A 22,293-nucleotide genomic window follows, 5' to 3' on the forward strand; every position below is an offset into this window, starting at 1 on the left:
CTGTCCCTCAGCTCTTCAGCTCAAGGCGAATGCTCTACCACTTGAGCTACAGCGCCACTTCCGGTTTTCTGGTGGTTTATTGGAGATAGGAGTCTTACGGTCTTTCCTGCCTGGGCTAGCTTTGAACCTCGATCCTCAGATCTCAGCCTCCTGAGTAGCTAGGATTACAGGTGTGAGCCACCAGCACCTGGCAAAATGGCTTAGATTTTAACATGTTAATATTTTAAGATAAAGTTAGTTTGTAAAGAATAGTTTTATTTTGTGCTGGTAGTGATACTTGAACTCAGGGCCTGGACGCTGTCTCTGAGCTTTTTCACTCAAGGCTAATGCTCTACCACTTAGGCCCCATCTCCACTCCTGGCTTTTTGATGGTTCACTGGAGATAAGAGTCTCATGGACTTTGCTGCCTAGGTTGGCTTCAAGCTTTTCCTCAGCTCTCAGCCTCCTGAGTAGCGAGGATTATAAGCATGAGCCACTAGTGCTCAGCTCATTTTATTTTAGTAGAAAAACTACAGCTGTGTTTCATCTGTACTTCATGGAATTTCAAAGGCATAAGAATGTGGGCTGCTTATAAGGGAATCCTTTCCGTTCTGCCCTCTGGATCCACTGTCCTCCCAGGAGAAGCGGCCCCAGGGTCCCTCTACCTGCCTCGGTCTTTCAGGTGATCCCCAAGAGCGCCTGTATTTATTTGTTTGGTTGGTTGGTTGGTTTTGGGTCCGAGCGAATATGGGGCCTGAACTCTAGGCCTGGAGCTCCTGTATTTAGACCACCAGATCCCAAATATCCAAATGTACCCAAACAATCTTAGAAGTCATTGTAGGACATAGTTTTTGTTGGGCTTTTGTTGTTGTTGTTAGTTGTGGGGCTTGAACTCTGGGCCCAGCTAGGATGTAGTTGTTGTTGTTGTTGTTGTTTTGTCGGTCGAGGGGCCTGAACTCTGGGCCTGGGCGCTGTCCCTCAGCTCTTCAGCTCAAGGCTAGTGCTCTACCACTTGAGCCACAGCGCCACTCCCGGCTTTCTTCTTTTTGCTTATGTGGTGCTGAGGAATCGAACCCAGGGCCTTAGGCATGCAAGGCAAGCACTCTACCACTGAGCCACCTTCCCAGCCCCTAGGATGTAGTTTTATTGATTAAAAATTTCCAATTATCATTTTAGTCCATAAAGCATAAGTTTGCTTTAAATTTTGTGGTGCTTGTCTTCTAATTATCAAACTGTTATTTTTCTATAGGAATTTTGACAAAATGACCAATTACAAAACTCTTGAGAAAGTCAAAATAATAGCGTATGTAATTATAGCTATGGTCTCTTGTCACTTTTAAGAACATGCTATCCTGGGGCTGGGAAGGTGGCTCAGTGGTAGAGCACTTGCCTTGCATGCATGAGGCCCTGGGTTCGATTCCTCAGCACCACATAAGCAAAAAGAAAAAAAAAAGCCAGAAGTGGTGCTGTGGCTCAAGTGGTAGAGCGCTAGCCTTGAGCTGAAGAGCTGGGGGACAGCACCCAGGCCCAGAGTTCAGGCCCCACGACCAGACCCAAAAAAAAAAAAAAAAAAAGAAGAAGATGCTATCCATGTTACTTTTCTTACAAATTAAATTATTTGGATAATTCCCTAAAAGATATGTTTGTCTTGCATGACTTTATTACTATAAGATTGAGATTTGTGGGTATGCATTGTCAAAGGTTCTTTTATTTTATTTTGTGAACATACTGTACAGAGGGGTTACAATTACATGGGCAAGATAATGAGTACATTTCTTATAAAGCATTGCAGCCTCCTCCTTTGTTTACCCTTCACATCCCTTCCCAGCCTCCCCCCCCCCCCCCCCCCCCCCCCCCCCCCCCCCCCCCCCGCGCCAATCTAAGGTTCTTAAGAGGTTTTGTTTTGGTTTCCATTCCTTTTCAACTCAGGGCCTGGGCAATGTCCTTAAGCTTCTTTTGCTCAAGGCTAGTACTCTACCACTTGAGCCACAGTGCCACTTCTTTTCTTTTCCTTTTTTTTTTTTTTGGTAATTTATTTAATTGTCTCAAGGACTTCACTGCCTGGGCTGGCTTTGAACTTGGATCCTCAAATTCCCTAAGTAGCTAGGATTACAGGTGTGAGCCACTGGGCACCTAGCTTGTTTGCTTGTATTTTAAACCACAAGAAACCAGGAAAGTAAAACAAAATTGTGAGTGGCAAAATACACAGGGGAAGAGATTCCTGTGTGACATTGGGAAATCCGGGCCATTACTCCATCTCTGTAGACTTGGCCTTGCCCTGTGAATTAGCTCCCTGTGATGCAGTAACCTCAGGTCAGTGTGCTGCTGTCCTGAGAGTGACTGTGGAGAGCCAGCTAGGAGGTTCAGACAGAAGCATTTAGGGGCCCTGAGGTTTTCCAACCTAAAAGTAGAGCCTATATTGATTTGAACTGGCAAATGCTTGTGCAGTGAATTATAATAGTCACACTTGGCTGCAGAGTGCCTGGTTAATAACCACTAACTTAAGATGGTTTCTGATGACCCCTCCTCCCTCCTCTCCCAGAAGAGCCTGTTTTCTCCCGGGGCCCACTGCTCACCCCCACAGTTTGGCCTGAGGCATCTTCCAGACTCCTCATGTACACCTGCTTTGCCTTACCTACTAGGCCAGGGTCACATAGCAGCCATTCAGCCTTCCTCTGGAGTCACTTCCCACCCCTCAGGCTTGGTCCAGACCAGGTCCAAAGCATCTCTCCTCAGCTGGAGCCATCCCTACCTGCTTCACCACATAGCCTAGGGTACTGATCTCTGTGGCAGCCTGCTGATCCCAGCATGGGAAACTGACTGCCAGCTTGCTTCTTGTACACACATGCGCATGCACACACAAACATACACAGAGCCACAAGCATGCAAGGGCGGGGAGGGGGCAAAAGATGCCATGCCCAGAGTTTACTGTTTGATGTTAAATCTGATGGTAAATCAAGCTTCTTCCTGTTATTATGGACAGGAAAATTCAAGACCAAAAGAGCCACCCAACTCCGTGGAATGCGAGAAAAGAAAAGGAAATCAGAGCAGTTTGTTGTGTGCACTGAATCCTCTATGACCCCCCAGGTCAAGGCAGTATTAAATTGTCTTTGAAACTATGCATCGAAACCAGATGTAAGAGTTCTTGTTTTCACTTTCTCTGCAGATTATTGTTGATGACGATGACAGTAAGATATGGTCACTCTATGATGCCGGCCCCAGGAGTATCAGGTGTCCTCTCATATTTCTTCCTCCTGTCAGCGGAACTGCAGATGTATTTTTCCAGCAAATTTTGGCATTGACTGGATGGGGTTACCGGGTGATAGCTGTAAGTATTGCTGTATCAGTATTAAAATTCAGATTAATTACTTTTGCATAATGGAGACTTTTTTTTTTTTTGGTCATTCATGGGGCTTGAACTCAGGGGCTGGAAGCTGTCTCTAAGCTTTTCTGTTCAAGTCTAACGCTCTGTCACTTTGAGCCACAGCTCCACTTCTGGTTTTCTGGTGGTTTATTAGAGAGATAAGAGTCTCACAGACTTTCCTGCTGGGGCTGGCTTTGAACCTTGATCCTCAGATCTCCCCTCCTGAGTAGCTAGGATTACAGGCGTGAGCCACCAGTGCCTGGCTACACAAACCGAATTTTAATAATTAAAGCAATATATCAAATCAAAACTTATCCTCTAATATACATGATGGTATATTAGCAGAATAAATATAAGTACTTAAACAACAAGCCTGTCAGATGGGTTTTATGTATATAAAAACAGAGGAAGCTAGCACTGGTGGCTACTCAGGCAAAAAAGTCCATGAGACTCTTATCTCCAATTAACTACCAGAAAACCAGAAGTACAGCTGTGGCTCATAGTGGTAGAGAACTAGCCTTGAGCTGAAGAGCTCAGAGACAGTGCCCAGGCCCCAACTTCAAGCCCTACAACCAACCAAAAAAATACATATTAATATAATAAAAACAGGGAAATTCTTAGGAGACAAGCCTGAATCCTCTAGAGATGAGTTTATGCTTTGTTGTTCTCCCCATCACCAGTATTAAAGGGCCAAGTGCCATACTCTTTTCAGTGTAATAAAGAACAAGAGACCAGATACAATAAGTCAATCCAAAAGAACCATCTTATTGATTGCTCCTTAAGGAAATAGTACTGAATAGAGGGATCCCTCCTCAGAACAAATGTTATTTCCAGTTCTCTTGAGCTCTTTGAACATCATATCCTCCATTCACAAGGCAATTGGGCTTAAACAGTATTGCCTCGGTACCCGGCCCTTGCTAGGCTGGTGAGGTACCACCGAGCCCTATTTGTTCCTAATTTTTAGGACTTCCTGTCCAACCAAGGGTCTGAGCCACATTCCACCTACCTTGTTTCCCATCATCATGGGGCCTAGTTATAGGTTAAAAAATTTTCTCCCCAGCATTGGCCTCAAACCACGATCCTCCCTCTCAGCCTCCCAAGAAGCCACTGGCTTCTTGGTATGAGCCAGTGGCAATCAGCATCTTTCTCTCCCCAACTCCCAGGGTTTGAACTCAAGACCCTGTGCTTGCTAGGTGCCGGCCTCTGCCACTGAGCCATCCTCCCATCCAGACAACACCATGTCTTTCCTTGGATCCGTTCTGATCTACTCTCCCTTCAACCTCACACTTAGCTAATTTGGCAGTTGATGTGAGCTAAAGTTGTTATTCACATATATCCCTAGAGTATGTTCACTTTTTATTCTCTCGAAATTTTGGTCTTTAGGTAAAATACGTTAAGTTTAGAAGAAAGTGAAAGCTTTCATATATTTTAAGAGGCAAAGCTTGAGCAAATAAGAAATGCTATTATGTAAGGTTCTTTTTTTTTTCCCCCTCAAATGAGTTGCATTTTTACTCCCATGGTTTTTTAAAGTGAACTTGTCATTTCAGCTGCAGTATCCAGTTTATTGGGATCACCTTGAATTCTGTGATGGGTTCAGAAAACTTTTAGACCATTTACAATTGGATAAAGTGAGTACCCTGGAACCTAATTTACTACATGCATTTTTAATGTAACATTTATCTTGTAAAGCTTGGAGTTGTCCTTTTTTTAGGGGGAAGACTGGGATTTGAACTCAGGGCCTTAGGTGCTCTACCACTTGACTGACACCCCTATTCCCTTTTTGCATTTGTTAATTTCCAAAAGGGTTCGTGCTTTTTTCCTGGCCTGCGATCCTCCTATTAATGCTTCCCTGATAGCTGGGGTGACAGGCACACCCTGCTACCTCTAGCTTTTTATCTCAAACCTCCCAATCTCAGACTCCTGAGTAACTAGGATTATAGGTGTGAGCCACCTTGCCTGGGGTTTTCTTTCTTTTAATGATAGCCTTACTGCGATATAATTCACATATCACATAATTTACCTTTTATACAGTTAAATATTTTTTAGTAAACTCCCAGATGCCTGCAGCTATCACCTTTAATTTTTTTTTGGGGGGGGGGTGGGGAATTTTCCCACAAAGAAATTCCAAGCCAGCATTCAGGAGGCTGAGCCAGGGAGGAGCTCAAGTTTTAGGCCAGCCTGAATTACATATCAATTTTTATGAAAACACTATATCAATTTTTATTTTAAAAAAAGGAAAGAAAAAAGCCTGGCGCCAGTGGCTTATGTCTGTCATCCTGGCTAATGAGGAGGCTAAAATCTAAGGATAGCAGATCAAAGCTAGCCTAGGCAGGAAAGCTCATAAGATTCTTCAGTAACCACCAGAAAACTAGAAGTGACTCTGTGGCTCAATTGATAGAGCTCTAGCCTTGAGCAAAAGAGCTCAGGGGCAATGCCCAGGCTCCGAGTTTAGGCCCCGTGACTGAACCCCCAAAAAAAGTCCCAGATTGATCAGCTTTGATTCCCCATCTTCTTTCCTAGCTCTGCAGCCTGCTGTTTTCTGTTTCTGTGATTTGTCTTTTCTGGTTATTTTACATAATGTGATCATATGCTGTTTGGTCTTTTGCAACATTTCTCAAGTTGTCTCATAGCATGAGTCAGTTCAGCTTGAGTATCCCTTATCTGAAATGCTCAAGATCAGAAGTGTTTAAGGTTTTGGATGAATGAGGTAGTACACACCTGTAATCCTGGCCACTTAGGAAGTTGAAGCAGGGGGACTGAGAATTCAAGGTCAGCCCCTGACCTTTTGAGCTAGGGTCAAAAAATAAAAACTTCAGGGCACTGGTGGCTCACTTCTGTAATCCTAGCTACTCAGGAGGCAGAGATCTGAGGATCAGAGTTCAAAGCCAGCCCTGGCAGGAAAGACTGTGAAACTCTTATCTCCAATTAACCACCGGGAATGGCGCTGTGGCTCAAATGGTAGAATGCAAGCCTTGAGCACAAAGAGGCTCAGGGACAGTTCAAGCCCCATAACTGACAAAAAATAAAAACTACAGCCAGGCACTAGTAACTCATGCCATTAATCCTAGCTACTCAGGAAGCTGAAATATGAGGATCTAGGTTCAAAGCTAGCCCAGGCAGAAAACCAGCAAAATGCCAGACTGGTGAACACTGGTAATGAGTGGAAAAAGCTGAGCAGTAGTTCAGAGCTCTCAGTTCAAACTCCTAATACTGCTCCAGTCCTCCCCTCCCCAAAATAAATAAACTAAATGGCTTGGGGCATGGTACAAGTATGCTTGTGTAGCTTGAGAGAAGGAGGCCCTGAGTTCAGCCACCCAGGGGTGAGTGACAAAAGATAAAAATATTTCAGATTTTGGAATTTTTTTTTTTTTAATCTGGTCATAGGGCCTGAACTCTGGGCCTGGGCACTGTCCCTCAGCTCTTGAGCTCAAGGCTAGTGCTTTACCACTTGAGCTACAGTGCCACTTCCGGTTTTTTCTACTTATGTGGTTCTGAGGAATCGAACCCAGGGCCTCGTGCATGCGAGGCAAGCGCTCTACCACTGAGCCACCTTCCCAGCCCCTCTTTGGGTACTATTTTTAACTGGTATACGTAATTTGAAGGCACAGTTGTGTTGTTTTCTTGATGTGGTGTGTAAACTTCATTTAAATATAGTGTTTCTTACATTTCTAGCTACTGTATAGATCAGACTATTGAATTGTGATGACGTTGTATTCTGGGATTAGTGATAACCGAAGTAACTTTTTTTTATATACTCCTGTTGGGAATTGATCAGCGTTCTGGGCCCTGCCTTATGTTTGTTTATAATTAGGTCCATCTATTCGGGGCTTCTTTGGGAGGCTTTCTGGCTCAGAAATTTGCCGAGTACACTCACAAATCTCCTAGAGTCCATTCCCTCATTCTCTGCAATGCCTTCAGCGACACCTCCATCTTCAACCAGACATGGACTGCAAACAGGTGAGACATAAACAGCAGGTCAGAATGTTCTGGACTGTTGGCTTAAGGTGTGTGTGTGTGTGTGTGTGTGTGTGTGCGCGTGCGTGCACGCGCGCGCGCAGTGGAGAAGAAAGATTTGTATCTGTTTCTGAATTCTGCAACTTCTCTGGCTTTAATTTTTTTTGGTCAGTTGTGGGGCCTGAACTCTGGGCCTGGGCACTGTTCCTTAGCTCTTCAGCTCAAGGCTAGCGCTCTACCACTATGAGCCACAGCGCCACTTCCGGCTTTTTTCTTTTTGCTTGTGTGGTGCTGAGGAATCGAACCCAGGGCCTCAGGCATGCAAGGCAAGCGCTCTACCACTGAGCCACCTTCCCAGCCCATCCCTGAGCTTTTGTACTCAAGGCAGGCACTCTACCACTTTGTGATTACTTGGAGATAAGAGTCTCACATATTTTCCTGCCTAGGCTGGTTTTGAAACACGAGCCTCAGATCTCACCCTCCCGAGTAGCTAGGATTACAGGACTGAGATAGGCCAGCCCATCTGTTTCCTATGGAGATTGACCCCATTCCCATCTGGTGTACTGCCCTCAAAGGCCCTTCCCAGATGGTTTCTAGGAAAAGATTTGCTCCCACTTCTAGTGCAGCAAATACACCCAGTAAGTCTAGAGCTAAAAAGCAAATTGAGAAGGAATCCAAGCAGGATAGACCATCCTGAGGCAACATTTTGGTATACAGCTAAGCCCAGTGCTCTGGTCAAACAGGGGAAGGTCTGTCAGGCATGCAAGAGGTCTACTTCTCTATACAGCCATAGGGGAGAGGATAGAGATTACCAGCTCATACATCTGAGCCTTCATTTGTTTCATTACTTTGGGATGCACAAAAAAAAAATCTGTGCTTCGGGGGCTGGGAAGGTGGCTCAGTGGTAGAGTGCTTGCATGCATGAGGCCCTGGGTTTGACTCCTCAGCACTACATAAGCAGAAAAAGCCGGAAGGGGCGCTGTGGCTCAAGTGGTGGAGTGCTAGCCTTGAGCTGAAGAGCTGTGGGACAGTGCCCAGGCCCAGAGTTCAGGCCCCACGACCAACAACAAAAATAAATCCGTGCTTCAGGATGAGAGTACAAGATGGCTCTGCAAAGGTGGCAAAAGGGGTGGTCTCATTCCAGAGTAGTAACCCATATAGCTTATGTGCTGGTGTAGTATTAGTACCATGTACATAGCACCTATGTCCACCCGAAAAGCAGCGTGTTCCCCACCACCCATTTTTACCCAGGGTTCCTCTGGGAAAAGCTGTGTCCTGTGTGGGCTTTTCTCTCTGCACCTGACTAGATTTCCTTTTCCACCCTCTGCAAACTCTAATCTTCCTCTTTCCAGTATCCCTCCTCCTCACTGGTGATGCTTTGCATCTCAGTAAAGTAAATTATATACAGTGCATTAATAGAAGAGAGCTCTCATTCCAGAACTTCTAAGAAATCCTCACCTCTGACTTCAGTCTGTGTGCAGCACTGGGGGAGGGGGAGAGGGACATTGCAAAAGCCAGCAGGAAAAGAGGTGAAGCAGTGCTGCCATCACCGAGTGGCACTCAAGTGCCAGGAAGCACCAAAGTCAAGCCTGCCACTCTTTATTTTCCAGCTTTTGGCTGATGCCCTCCTTTATGCTCAAAAAAATAGTTCTCGGAAACTTTTCGTCTGGCCCGGTGGACCCCGTGATGGCCGATGCCATTGACTTCATGGTAGACAGGGTAAGGCTCGTGGCTGGGGCGTGGGGACACCTTGGACTGGGGATTTCCACAGTGACCTCGAGGGAGATCCATCCTTCTCATTGACCCCAACATTTAATGCTTTATTCCCACTCGTAAGGCCTGGCTACGTGAGTGCTTCCCATGGTTCTTCACCCACATCCCCTGGGGAGCATCTAGATGCCAGATTCCAAATGGGAGCTGAATGCCTGCTTAGCAAGTTCAAAACCTGCCTCCCCCCCCCAATAGAACAGTAATGTATTAAACTGCAGAACTCTAGAAGGAAAGGTTTTGAAAGGTTTTTACCTAAACAAATGATAAATGTTTAAAGTGTGTTCAACCTGATTTAAACATTACCAACTGTGTTATTCTATTAGTATGTACAATATATTTTTTTTTTGGGTCCGGTCGTGGGGCCTGAACTCTGGGCCTGGGCGCTGTCCCTCAGCTCTTCAGCTCAAGGCTAGCACTTGAGCCACAGTGCCACTTCTGGCTTGTTTCTTTTTGCTTATGTGGTGCTGAGGAATCGAACCCAGGGCCTCAGGCATGCAAGGCAAGCGCTCTACCACTGAGCCACCTTCCCAGCCCCAAAATGATTTTTTTTTAATTCAAACCTGCGTATGGTTAGCTTATTCCTGTAATCCCAGAACTCATGAACCTAAGGAAGATTGAGAGTTCAAAGCCAGCCTGGGCAACATAGTAAGACTCCCATCTTGGAAACATACTAAGGCTTCACATGAGACAATCCACCTGGAATCTAGAAACCTGGGAGATTTTCCTTTTTTTTTTCTTCAGTGCTTTGAGACAGAGTTGCAACTCTTTAGTTTAGGCTGGGAATCATTTTTGCCTCCGAGTGCTGCGATTACAAGTGGGAGCCTCTACACTACACTTAGCTGGGATCTGCAATTTTACCCTCTCCTGCTCAGGTAAATGTGATGAACCAGGTCTGCAGGCTTCCATTTAGGAGCTAATGGACAGGTAATTGGTGAGATCTCTTCCGGGTCAAAGATCCCTTCAATGTTGAGGGGCACAGATTGGCTTGCTCTGCCCGTGGACACCTGGTTGAGAGCTGTGGAACCATAAACATCTGTAGACTTTGACATAAATACCTAGAATTATTTCAGAAACCTTACCAGTGTTTCTTTCTGCAGCTGGAAAGTTTGGGGCAGAGCGAACTGGCTTCAAGACTCACCCTGAATTGTCAGAACTCTTATGTGGAACCTCATAAAATTCGGGACATTCCAGTAACCATCATGGATGTAAGCTTTGCTCCCCTCCCCTCCTGCCATGTCAGATCATTTCAGATGAGCTATTGCAAAGGCTGCCTTGCTTTTAGTTTTTCTCACTTCCTGGATTTTTTTTTCTCCTGGCAAGAGCAACATAGACTTACACAGCCTGCTTAGACTTTACCCATCTGGGTGCTTTTTTGCCAATCATGGGGCCTGAACTCTGGGCCTGGGCGCTGTCCCTCATCTCTTCAGCTCAAGGCGAGCGCTCTACCACTTGAATGACAGCACCACTTCCAGCTTTTTCTGCTTATGTGGTGCTGAGGAATCAAACCCCGGGCCTCATGCATACAAGGCAAGCACTCTACCACTGAGCCACCGTCCCAGCCCCCTGGGTACAGTAAAAAAAAATTTTTTTTTAATTTTTGTGCTAGGGATCAAACCCAAGGCTTTGTACTTGCTGGACAAGTGCTTTACAACTGAGCTACAACCCTAACCTGTTCTTTTCTGTTTTAATATATCAAAATTGACCAGGCTAGTTTTTTAAATGGTTTGGGAACTGAGTACATTATCAATATTGTACAAACGTCATCACTATTCTATCCCAGAAGTTTGTGTGTGGTACTGGGATTTGAATTTGGGGCTTGGAGCTCACTAGGCAGGCAGGATCTTTGTTTTGCCCAAACTTTGTTTCCTATTGTAGTAGCCAGTTTTTCTGTTGAGATGGAGTCTTTTCAGACATTTTGCCCAGCTGGCTTCATACAGTGATCCTCCTATGCAGCTGGAATTAGACAGAAGCCAACCAGAACTTTTTTTTTTTTTTTTGTCAGTCCTGGGGCTTGAACTCTGGGCTTGGGCGCTATCCCTGAGCTCTTCAGCTCAAGGGGAGCACTCTGCCGCTTGAGCTAGCAACACTTCCAGTTTTCTGTTGGTTTATTTGAGATAAGAGTCTCACGGACTTTTCCTGCCTGGGTTGGCTTTGAACCGTGATCCTCAAATCTCAGCCTACTGAGTAGCTAAGATTACAGGCGTGAGCCACCACTGCCCAGCGCGATCCTCTACACCACACCACCTCCTCTCCCCCCCGTCCCCCCGCCATTCCCTTGAACAATAACTGCTCTTCCTTCTTTCCTCTCTGGTCCCTGGCAACCGACAGTCCACTTTTGTGTCTCTGTGAAGTTGCCTACCCTCTCAGATTCTTGTGCCTTGCTTTTTTCACTTAGCACAATGCTTTAAGGATTTTTGAGGTTGAAGGCATTAGCTAAGTGGCAGAGCACTTGCCTAATAAATACAAGATCCCATGTTCAGACCCCAGTACCTTTAAAAAAAAAAAATGTGAACTGGGAAGGTGGCTCAGTGGTAGAGTGCTTACCTTGTATGCAGGAGGCCCTGGGTTCAATTCCTCAGCACCACATAAGCAGAAAAAGCTGGAAGTGGCGCTGTGGCTCAAGTGGTAGAGCACTAGCCTTGAGCTAGCCCGGGCCCAGGGTTCGGGCCCCATGATCAACAAAAAAGATGCATTGATGCTATAACATGTTCAAATATTGTGCCTTTAAGGCTGAGTAACATTCTACCCATCCATGCCTGGGTCAGTGGACACCCAGGTTGTTTGTCCATGCTGGCCCTTGTGACTAATGAAAGCATCTGTGAACTCTGGGATGAAGGTATCTGTTGAGTCCTGCTTTTCGTTATTGTGGGTGTGTGCCTGCAAGAGGGGTCGCTGCCTTAACTTTGAGGACTGAACTACCCCAATGTTTCCATGTGGCTGTAATACTTTACATCCCCCTTGGCAGTGCATAAGGTTCTGATTTCTCTATAGTCCGAACAAGAGTTATTTCCTGATTTTTTTTTAATAATGGCAATCCTAATGGGTATGAAGTGGTGTCTCACTCTGGTGAGTTTTGTTATTGCTGGGATGGAACCCAGGGCTTCTAACTGCACTGTACCAGTGACCTACAGCCCTGACTTGCTTATGCATGTGTGTGACACTGCTGGGGCTTGAACTCAGGACCTCCCATTCAGCTTTTTTTTCTTTCCACTCCCTGCCTAGTACTCTACCCTTGAACCACATCTCCACCTTTTTTTTTTTTTTGGTCAGTCATGGGGCCTGAACTCTGGGCCTGGGCACTGTCCCTGAGCTCTTCAGCTCAAGGCTAGCGCTCTACCACTTGAGCCACAGCGCCACTTCTGGCTTTTTCTGCTTATGTGGTGCTGAGGAATCGAACCCAGGGCCTCATGTATTCAAGGCAAGCACTCTACCACTGAGCCACCTTCCCAGCCCCAACACATCTCTACTTTTTGTAGGTTAGTTGGAGATGAGAGGCTTAAGGATTTGTCTGCCTAAGCTGACTCTGAAATGTGATCTTCAACCTCCCAAATAACTAGCATGATAGGTGTAAGCCACCAGCACCCATCTTCCCCTTCCCCTCCCCCCCTCTGTCCTAAGGCTTGAACACAGGGTCTGGGCACTGAATTTCTTTTGCTCAAGGCTAGCACTCTACCACTTGAGCCACAGCACCACTTCCTGCTTATTTGGGTTATGTATTGGCAATAAGATTATTTCATGGACTTTCCTGCCCAGGCTGGCTTCGAACCATGATCTCAGCCTCCAGAGTAACTAGGAATGTATAGGTGTAATCCACCGACACCTAGCTTTAAAAAAAAAGGTAACCACTTTATTTTTGCCTCATGTTATTTGAATTTAGGAATAAATAGATTTATTTTTAAGACTTTCTTGGTCAGGAAATTACCCTAAAGCATGCAAACTAACTGCACTCTGCTCTGATTGCTGCATTTTATTTTTGGTTTCCCCAGTCCTGGGGCTTAAACTCAGAGCCTGGGCACTGTCCCTGAGCTCTTTTGCTCAAGGCTAGCACTTTATCACTTGAGCTACAGCACAACTTCTGGCTTTTTGTATTTGTGTAATACTGAGGAATCAAACCCAGGGCTTCGTGCATGCTAGGCAAGCACTCTACTACTAAGCCACATTCCCAGCCCCTGCATTGTGGTTTAACATGAACAGAGCAAGCTTTTTAGTGCTCACCACAGTGTGAGGCTCTGGGTTTGACCTGGGCCGGGGACCACTCTGGGCAGAGGCATGTTCGTCTGTTAGGAAAGAATGTGTGAAATCCAGTTCGTCTCTGCCCTGTGTTTCCTCAGGTGTTTGACCAGAGCGCACTGTCAACCGAAGCCAAGGAAGAAATGTACAAACTGTACCCCAATGCCCGGCGAGCTCACCTCAAAACGGGAGGCAACTTCCCTTACCTGTGCAGAAGCGCAGAGGTGAATCTCTATGTACAGGTAGGTCACCTAGAGTCTGGAGCCAGTGGGACTTCCCAGCACGATTTGGAGAGTGGATTAAGCAAGGGATGACAGAAGCTTGTGGAGGAAAGGGCCACTAACTTGATGAAATGGACTCCAGTGTGTTGAGAGACCCGGAGTACTCTGTTTACTATCCCTTTTTCGAGGATAGCAGGCCTGCTCCTTACACCAGGCCTAAATGAGCCTCATGAAGTAGGTTTTGTTGTTGTTGTTGTTTTGGTGCCAGTCCTATGGCTTGAACTCAGGGCCTGGGTGCTGTCTGTTAGATTCTTTTTCTCAAGGCTAGCATTCTACCACATGAGCAATAGCTACACTCTGGGTTTTTGGTCATTATTGGAGATAATGTCACACATTCCTGCCTGAGCTGGCTTCAAACCACAATCCTCAGATCTCAGCTAGTATTGCAGGCGTGAGCCACCAGCACCTGACTTTTTATGCTATTTTTTGGTGGTTCTGGGGTCTGAACTCCACGTGCCTCGCAGGTGCCCTACCACTGAGTCACACACAGCTCGTTTTCTTCAGTTGTTACCTCTGTCTCCTCTGTGGATATTACAGGCACGTACCACCACACCACCCAACTTATTTATTGAGATGAGGGGGTCTCAGCTGGCCTCTAGCTATGGTTCTTCCGATCTCTGCCAGCCAGGTAGCTGGGATTTGTAGACATGAGGCTGGAGATGTAGTGGCTTCTTTGTATAATCTTATTGTAGTAAAGGAGAGAAAAAAACCACTACCAAGTAAAACGCTTCTTCATTCTCTACCTATAGGGCTACTAGAATGGTAGTGGCAAGTGACTTCCTTGGCAATTTAGCTGATACCAGGAGCTTTATGGAGAAAGTCACGTTCCTGGATCCTTCTATCCCACTTGTACAAGTAGAACTAGGGAGAGAATCTGAAAACATAGGAAATGGGTGTTGTGGCTCAGTTTTAATCCCCGCTACTTACCTAGAGGTAGAGATAGGGAGGAGCTGAGAGTCAAGGCCAGCTTAGGAGATATTTAGTGACCCCTCGTCTCAAACAAGCCACACATAGTGCTGTATGTCTGTCATCCCAGCTATGAGAGAGATAGGATTTGATCTGATGCTGTCCTGGGGGGTGGGGGGGGGATGAGAGATCAGAAAAATAACTAAAGCAAAAAGGGCTGGTGAATACATAGTTCAAGTAGTAGAGTGCCTGCTGCCCAGGCTAGCTTTGATCTGTGACCCACTAGGTCTCCTAAAATGTGCCCTAGTAGGATATGCTGGTACACATCTATAATCCCAGCACTTGGGAGGCTGGGACAGGAGGATCAGGAGTTAGAGGCTAGCTTGGGTCACCTAGTAAAGACCTGGTCTCAAACAACTTTTGCGTCTTCTGTGTCTACCAAGATTTCTCCCATTAGTCAAACTTTAGAATAAAACCTTTTTGCGTGCGTGGTACAGCGATCAAGGCAGCTGAGCCTCCATCCCAGCCCCACCGCCCTGTGTTTGCACAGATCCATTTGCTGCAGTTCCACGGAACCAAATACGCCGCCATCGATCCATCCATGGTCAGCGCCGAGGAGCTTGAGGTACAGAAAGTCAACCTGAGCACAAGCCAGGAGGAGCAGTAGCTGTGGGCCTCACGGTTAGTGACGCACGCCGTGCGTGACGTGCGCTCGGCTTCCCTGATCAGTACCTCCAACCAGCCTCTTCGGGAGGTGCCAGCCCCACTGCGTTTCGGAAGGAGGACTGATTGTCACCTTGGCAACAGGTGCAGCTCTTCTGAGCCAGTGCGACTGTCCCCTCTTCAGTTTTTTTTTTTTTTAGCTTTTAAAATTTGAGAAAAGTACTTTTTGAAGACTGTCACTTTAAAAATCATGAAAATTTTGCTACAAAAGTCTTCGCTACTGTTCCTAGGTGAATTAATTTCGGGAGGTTAGGGTTCCTTCTCTTATCTTTCTTGTCTTTTGTGTTGGGTGCAGCAAGGCCACACAGCACTCGGGCTGAGGCCACCACCCACCCACCCATTTCCCATGAAGCACACTGTTCTCAGTGCTAGCCCTTGTCTAAGACAGTACAGTATTTGGAATTAAAAAGTCAATTTCAGGGAGTGGTGCTGTGATTCTTTTGCTGCTGACTTGGGCTCCATAGATTGGTAAGTCACTTCTACATAAAGCACAGGTTGCTCGTGCTAAATTTGAGGGTCCCAGTTCCAAGCCAGTCCAGGAAGGAAGGACCATGAGACATCCTACCTCTAACCAGCAAAAAGCCAGAAGTGGCACTGTGACTTGTGGTAGAGTACTAGCTTGGATGAAAAAGTTCAGGGACAGCACCCAGAACTCAGTCCCAGAATAGGCATACACAAATGAAAAGCTGCTACTATGTGGCAGGTCTTTTCTTACCTTTTTTTTTTGAGTGAAAACTTTTTGTTGGTCGTGGGACTTGAACTCTGGGCCTGGGGACTGTCCCTCAGCTCAAGGCGAATGCTCTACCACTTAAGCCACAGCATCACTTCCGGTTTTCTGGTGGTTTATTGGAGGTAAGAGTCTCACGGTCTCTCCTGCCCGGGCTGGCTTTGAACCGCGATCCTCAGATCTCAGCCTCCTGAGTAGCTAGGATGACAGGGGTGAGCCGCTGGCGAGCGAAACGTTTTAAACACACATAGAAAATAGTACAATTGTATCCCTAAACTTTAGACTTCGCTATGAATTGAAGTTTTATCTCTCAAGCTGCCCATTCTTCCACATTTATAGCTGGATTATGTTAAATCCATTTCTGATACCATCACCTGCCTATGTGTACCAAAAGAGAAAAGAATTATTTAGAAACTAGTTGACATTTCTGTAGATAACTCAAAATTTTAGACCTGGTGCCAGCAGCTCATACCTGTTTCTAACTCTTAAGGTGGCTGAAGATTGTTGGTCCAAAGCCAGCCCAGGCAGACAAATCCTGTAGCTCAGGTAGTAAGAGTGCCGTGCTAGCTGTAAGAGCATGAGGTCAAGTCCCCATACCAGTGCACACACAAGAAAATAGTGGCCATTTTAAAAAGAAAAATAACTTGGTACAACTGAGTGAAATTATCTGATCATGAAAAGACAAGATGGCTGAACAGAAAGGCACCCGGCATGCACTAGCTCCTCCGCAAGCGACAGGGGTAGAGCTACACAGCAAGGTGACTGACTGTACAACCCTGGGTGGAATTAAACAGTTGACAACCAGAGATCCTGTAAAACTCAAGCATCTTGGGACAGCATCCACAGCAAGAGGAAAAATCTGCTGCCACCTGACTGCAGAGTCACGCATAAAGAGGAGACCCAGCCAACTCCATGGTGCAGGTACTGGTGCTGCTGGCGGTGGCAAAGATCACAGCCCTTACCAGCCCGATGTCTGCACAGTCCAGCTCTGGAAAAGGCATTCACTTCAGCTCCCAGCACCCCCAGCGCTGCAGCCAGGAGCCTTCTCGAGAAAGGATGGAGTGAGGACCGGTGATGTGGAAGGAGCCAAAGGACCAGAACGTGGTGCCAGGTCTAGGGGCTGCTGCCTGTGGGGTCACCACCACCTCTTCAACACCCCTGGGCACACAGAGCTGTTGCTAGCAACTGGAGGAGCTCTGAAGGCCTGCAGAGGTATGTGGGGACCGATGCCAAGCCATGCCACTATGGTCCCCAATGCAGCCTCAGCCACGTTCCACAGTCCCTCCTGTGAGCGACGCAACTGAGGAACTGAATCCAAGTCCCTGACTCCATCCCTGGTGAGCACTGCAAATGAAAGGATTTGGGAAGAAGTGTAAGCTCTAGGCCAACACCCCATCCTTAGGCGTGCACAGTGGGGAAGGGGGCCTGAGGTCCCGCACCTTGTCCAACCACACACTGTAGACAAGACCAGACGAGCGAAGTGCAGCTGTGATTCCTGACCCACCTCATGCCTTGGACACCAGTGTCTCACCAGAGGAAAAGAACTTCAGGCCCCCAGCACTACTAGAGCAGCCAGCACCAGACTCACATTCAGATAATCCAAGCATCAAAAGTGCCTGAGGAATCAGGCACCAGTGGCTCACACCTATAAAACTAGTCAGGAGGCTGGGGTCTGAGGATCACAGTTCAAGCCAGCCCAGTCAAGAAAGTCTATGAGATGCTTATCTCCAATTAACCACCAGAAAACCAGAAGTGGAGCTGTGGCTCAAAGTGGCAGAGCACTAGCATTGAGCAGAAAAGCTCAGGGACAGTGCCCAGGCCCTGAATTCAAGCCCCACTACCGATGGGGAAAAAAGTACCCAAAGAAGTCCTACTACCACTGGAATCCAGCACTCACAAGACTGACCACACAGGGGTGCACACACTGCTGGCTGTACCACTAGCAAATCCACTCTTGTACCAGCCACACATGGTGGGTCTCTTCAACTCCATTAGGAACCAAGCCCAGACTCACTCATCACAACCAAAGGAGCTCCAGGGAGCTGACACAAAGGTACAAAGTTAAAAATAATACATAACAATAAATCAAGACCTATTTTAGAAGAAAACTAAGATAATACTTTCTCACAAAGAATGCCATCTTTTAGAAGGGATAGAGATACCAAAGGCAGAGTCAACAGAGAAACAGAACAAATGTTAAACACGGAAAAATAGGGCACCTCCTGATCTCTGTAGTAAGAGTCCACAGATGTCCAAAAGACACAGAAGTAGGTATACAAAGAAGCCACTGAGAATTTTGAAAGCTCCAAAAGAAAGACAAAATTACAATGACAATGCAGAGTATGCAGTAAGAGATCGAGCAAAAGTGGCAGTGGCTCACACCTGTAATGCTAGCCATTCAAGAGGCTGAGATCTGAGGATCATGGTTCAAAGCCAGCCAGGCCTGGGGAATTCTTATCTATAGTTAAACCACCAAAAAGCCAGAAGTGGAAATAAGGTTCAAGTGGTAAGAATGCTAGCCTTTAGCAAAAAAGCCAAGTGAGAATGTGAGGCACTGAACCCCAATAACAGCTCAGAAACATAAATGTGTGTGTGTGTGTGCACGTGTGTGTGCCAACCAAACTCATTGGAACCAGATAAAGTATCAGTACTCTGTTTAAACAAGAAGTAAATTCAGGAAGTGGCGCTTTACCTCAAGTGATAGAGCGCTAGCCTTGAGCTGAAGAGCTGAGGGACAGCGCCCAGGCCCAGAGTTCAAGCCCCGTGACCAACCAAAAAAAAAAAAGTAAATTCATGCTGGGCACCAGTGGCTCACTCCTGTAATCCTAACTACTCAGGAGGCTGAGATCTGAGGGTCATAGTTCCAAACCAGCCTGGGGAGGATGAGATGCTTATCTCCAATAAGCTACTCAAAAAAGCCCCAAGTAGCACTGTGGCTTAAATGGTAGAGCACCAGCTTTGAGCAAAAGAAGCTCAGGGACAGCGTAAGCCCAGAGTTCAAGCCCCAAAATCAGCAAAAAAATAAAAATAAATTCATCAAGATTTGATTGTTCTAAATCTCTATGTACCTTTTAATGGAACACCCAAGTTGATATGAAAAACACTGGTTCTGAATCTTTTTCTTTATGGGTTAGTCATGGGGCTTGAACTCAGAACCTGAGAGCTGTCCCTGAGCTAGCGCTAGTGCTCTACAACTTCGAGCCACAGTGAGTGCCACTTCCCGGTTACGAATCTTAATACCACGTATGGACCAATGGATCATCCAAACAACCACCCAAAACCATCAACAAACAAGCAACAGACAAACGACACTATAGATTAAATGAACTCAACATTGACAGTGCACTCTAATAGTTACAGAATATATATTCTTTCCTTTAGTGCATAGAACGTTTTCTAGAACACACCATACTAGGCCATAAAACAAAGCCAGCCTGGGAAGATAGGTCTTGAGACACTATCTCCAAAATAACCAGCAAAAAGCTTAGCTGGTCTGTATGTGAACAATATACAAACAGAAAGGGAAATCATGAAAACAATTCCATTTTCAGTAGCCTCAAAAAAAAAAAAAAAACCTAGGAATTAACCTAATCAAAGGTGTAAAAGGCATTTATAGCAAAAAACTATAAAAATCTAAAAGAAATCAAGAGGACGCCAGGAAATGGAAAAAGCTTCCATGTTTATGGAAAAGTAGACTCAATATTGTGAAAATGGCCATACTGCCAAAAATTATGTACAGATTCAATGCAATCCCCATCAAAATCCCAATGACATTCAATACTCAGAGAAAGCAATCCAAAAATTCATATGGAACAACAAAAGACCTAGAATAGCCAAAACAATTCTAGGCAAAAAAAATTAATAATAATAATTAGGTAATATCACAATACTAGCCTTCAAAATCTACTACAGAGCCATAATAACAAAAACAGCTTGGTATTGGCACAAAATTAGACCTGAGTCGGGCACCAGCGGCTCATGCCTATAATCCTAGCTATTCAGGAGGCTCAGATCTGAGGATCTTGGTCCGAAGCCAGCCCAGGCAGGAAAGTCTGTGAGACTTAACCAGTTAACCACGGAAGTGGCTCAAGTAGAGCACTCACCTTGAGCTGAAAAGCTCAGGGACAGTGTCCAGACCCAGCGTTCAAGCCCCACGACCCAACCCCCCTACCCCACACACATAAAACAGACCTGAATGTTAATGGGATAGAAGACCCAGAAATAAAACCATACACTTACAGTCATCTGATATTTGATAAAGTAGCCAAAGACATACAGTACAAAAAAACAGCCTCTTCAACAATTGGTGTTGGGCAACCATATGCATGTGGCCTAGTTTGGAAGGTGGCTCAGTGGTAGAGTGCTTGCCTTGCATGCACAAAGCCCTGGGTTCAATTCCTCAGCACCACATAAGCAGAAAAAGCAGTAGTGCTCTAGCTCAAAGTGCTAGAGCACTAGCTTTGAGCTGAAGAGCTCAGGGACAGTGCCCAGGCCCAGAGTTCAGGCCCCACCACCGACAAAGAAAATTAAAAGTGGATCCCTACTTGTTACCATACACTAACATCAATTCAAAGTGGATCAAAGACTTCAACATCAGACTCAAAACTGAAACCATTGTGAGAGAGTAGGCGAAGCATTAGAACTTACGGGTATAGAAAGAAACTTCTTGAATAGAGTGCTAGGGACCCAACAGATAGGAGAGAGTCGGAAGGATTACATCAAAATAAAAAGTTTCTGTACAACTAAGGACGTAGTTACTAAACTAGAAGGACAGCCAGCCAACTGGGAAAAGATCTTTACCAGCAATACATCAAACAAAGGTCTAATATCCAATATATACAAGGGGCTGAAGAAACTCACTCCTCCATACTTAATAAAAATCACTTACGTGGGCACAGGAACTAAAGAGAGACTTCTCAGAAGAAGAGATACGAATGGCAAAGAAACATGAGGAAATGCTCATCATCCCTGGCCATAAAGGAACTGCAAATAGAAACAACTCTGAGATTCCATCTCACCCCAGTTAGATTGGCCAGCATTTGGAATTTAGACAACAACAAATGCTGGCAGGGATGTGGGGGAAAAGGAACTCTACTTAGACTGCTGGTGGGAAGATAAACTAGTGCAATCACTCTAGAAAGTAGCCTGGAGGTTCCTCAAAAAACTAAACATAGACCTTCCCTACAACCCAGCCACACCACTCCTAGGCATCTACCCTGAGCATCATGAACCAGGGCATGATAAGGACACCTGCACATCCATGTTCATTGCCACACCATTCCCAGTAGCCAAGGTATGAAAACAGCACAGATGCCCCACAATAGACAAATGCATCCAAACGATGTGCTACCTATATACAATGGAATTTTACCCACCCGTTAGAAAGACTAAATGTCATTTGCAGGGAAGTGAACCAAACTAGAACTATTCATGTTGAGGGAAGTAAGCCAAGATCAGAGAGAGAAATGGCGCACGTTCTCTCTTATACGCAGAAGTCATATCTAAAATCACTAAGGACCCATTGCAACAATGATGCCAACAGGACAGTATATTGGAAATGAACTTCACAACTTGGGGCCGGGGAGGGGGGGGGTAGGGAGGTGGGGGAAGGAAAGAGTAGTGGACTAACAACAAGGGAAGGAGGGGTAACAATGATGGACAAGTAATGTACTCATTGCCTTACTCATGTAACTGTAACCCCTCTGTACAGCATCTTTACATTAAAATAAAATGTAAAAAAAATGAAATAAAATCACTGGGATGTGACAAATTACATAGGACTCTAGCTACATAGAGACCAAAAAGAGGAGAGTTTTAGGAGAGAATCACAATGGTGCCATGCCTAAGCACCTCTTCATATTTATACAAAATAATAATACATACTGAAATGAACTCCTAAGGTATGGAAACAAAAGACTTTGTTAGTTTTTAGGGTTTTTTTAATGATTCTATCTTCCTTACCTTATATACAGTATATTCACGTGTATATCTTCAGGGGGAGAACAAAGGGTGACAAAGTGTAGCAGTGGAGCGCACTGGACATTGATGGATGTGAACTATACAACTCATGGGTGGAGATGGGAAGGAGGGAATGGAGAGAATAAAGGAACAGATGACAATGTAGCAAAGGAAATGGACTCATGACCTGACTCATGTAAATGGAACTCCTCTGTATATCACTTGTATAATAAAAAGAATTTTTTAAAAATCTGGGCTACTGAGCTGGGAAGGTGGCTCAGTGGTAGAGTGCTTGCCTTGCATGCATGAGGCCCTCGGTTTGATTCCTCAGTACCACATAAGCAGAAAAAGCCCGAAGTGGGGCTGAGCCTCAAGTGGTAGAGCGCTGGTCTACAGCTGAA

The 22,293-nt window shown here is 45.6% G+C and overlaps 1 protein-coding gene across 2 annotated transcripts in view; it reads left to right on the plus strand.

The window, feature by feature from the left end:
• Positions 1-15,626, plus strand: part of Spg21 (spastic paraplegia 21 (autosomal recessive, Mast syndrome)) — a 22,547-nt gene extending 6,921 nt beyond the window's left edge. For both annotated transcript variants that reach the window (XM_013010257.1, XM_013010258.1), the window contains exons 3-9: positions 3,146-3,307; positions 4,891-4,971; positions 7,155-7,300; positions 8,908-9,016; positions 10,165-10,272; positions 13,399-13,539; positions 15,035-15,626. In XM_013010257.1, the coding sequence (XP_012865711.1) occupies positions 3,146-3,307; positions 4,891-4,971; positions 7,155-7,300; positions 8,908-9,016; positions 10,165-10,272; positions 13,399-13,539; positions 15,035-15,151 (864 nt within the window). In that variant the 3' untranslated portion in view covers positions 15,152-15,626. The remainder of the gene's footprint in view (positions 1-3,145; positions 3,308-4,890; positions 4,972-7,154; positions 7,301-8,907; positions 9,017-10,164; positions 10,273-13,398; positions 13,540-15,034) is intronic.
• Positions 15,627-22,293: the final 6,667 nt, after the last annotated feature.

Source organism: Dipodomys ordii, unplaced genomic scaffold, assembly GCF_000151885.1.
Source record: "Dipodomys ordii isolate 6190 unplaced genomic scaffold, Dord_2.0 Scaffold11, whole genome shotgun sequence".
NCBI lineage: Eukaryota > Metazoa > Chordata > Mammalia > Rodentia > Heteromyidae > Dipodomys > Dipodomys ordii.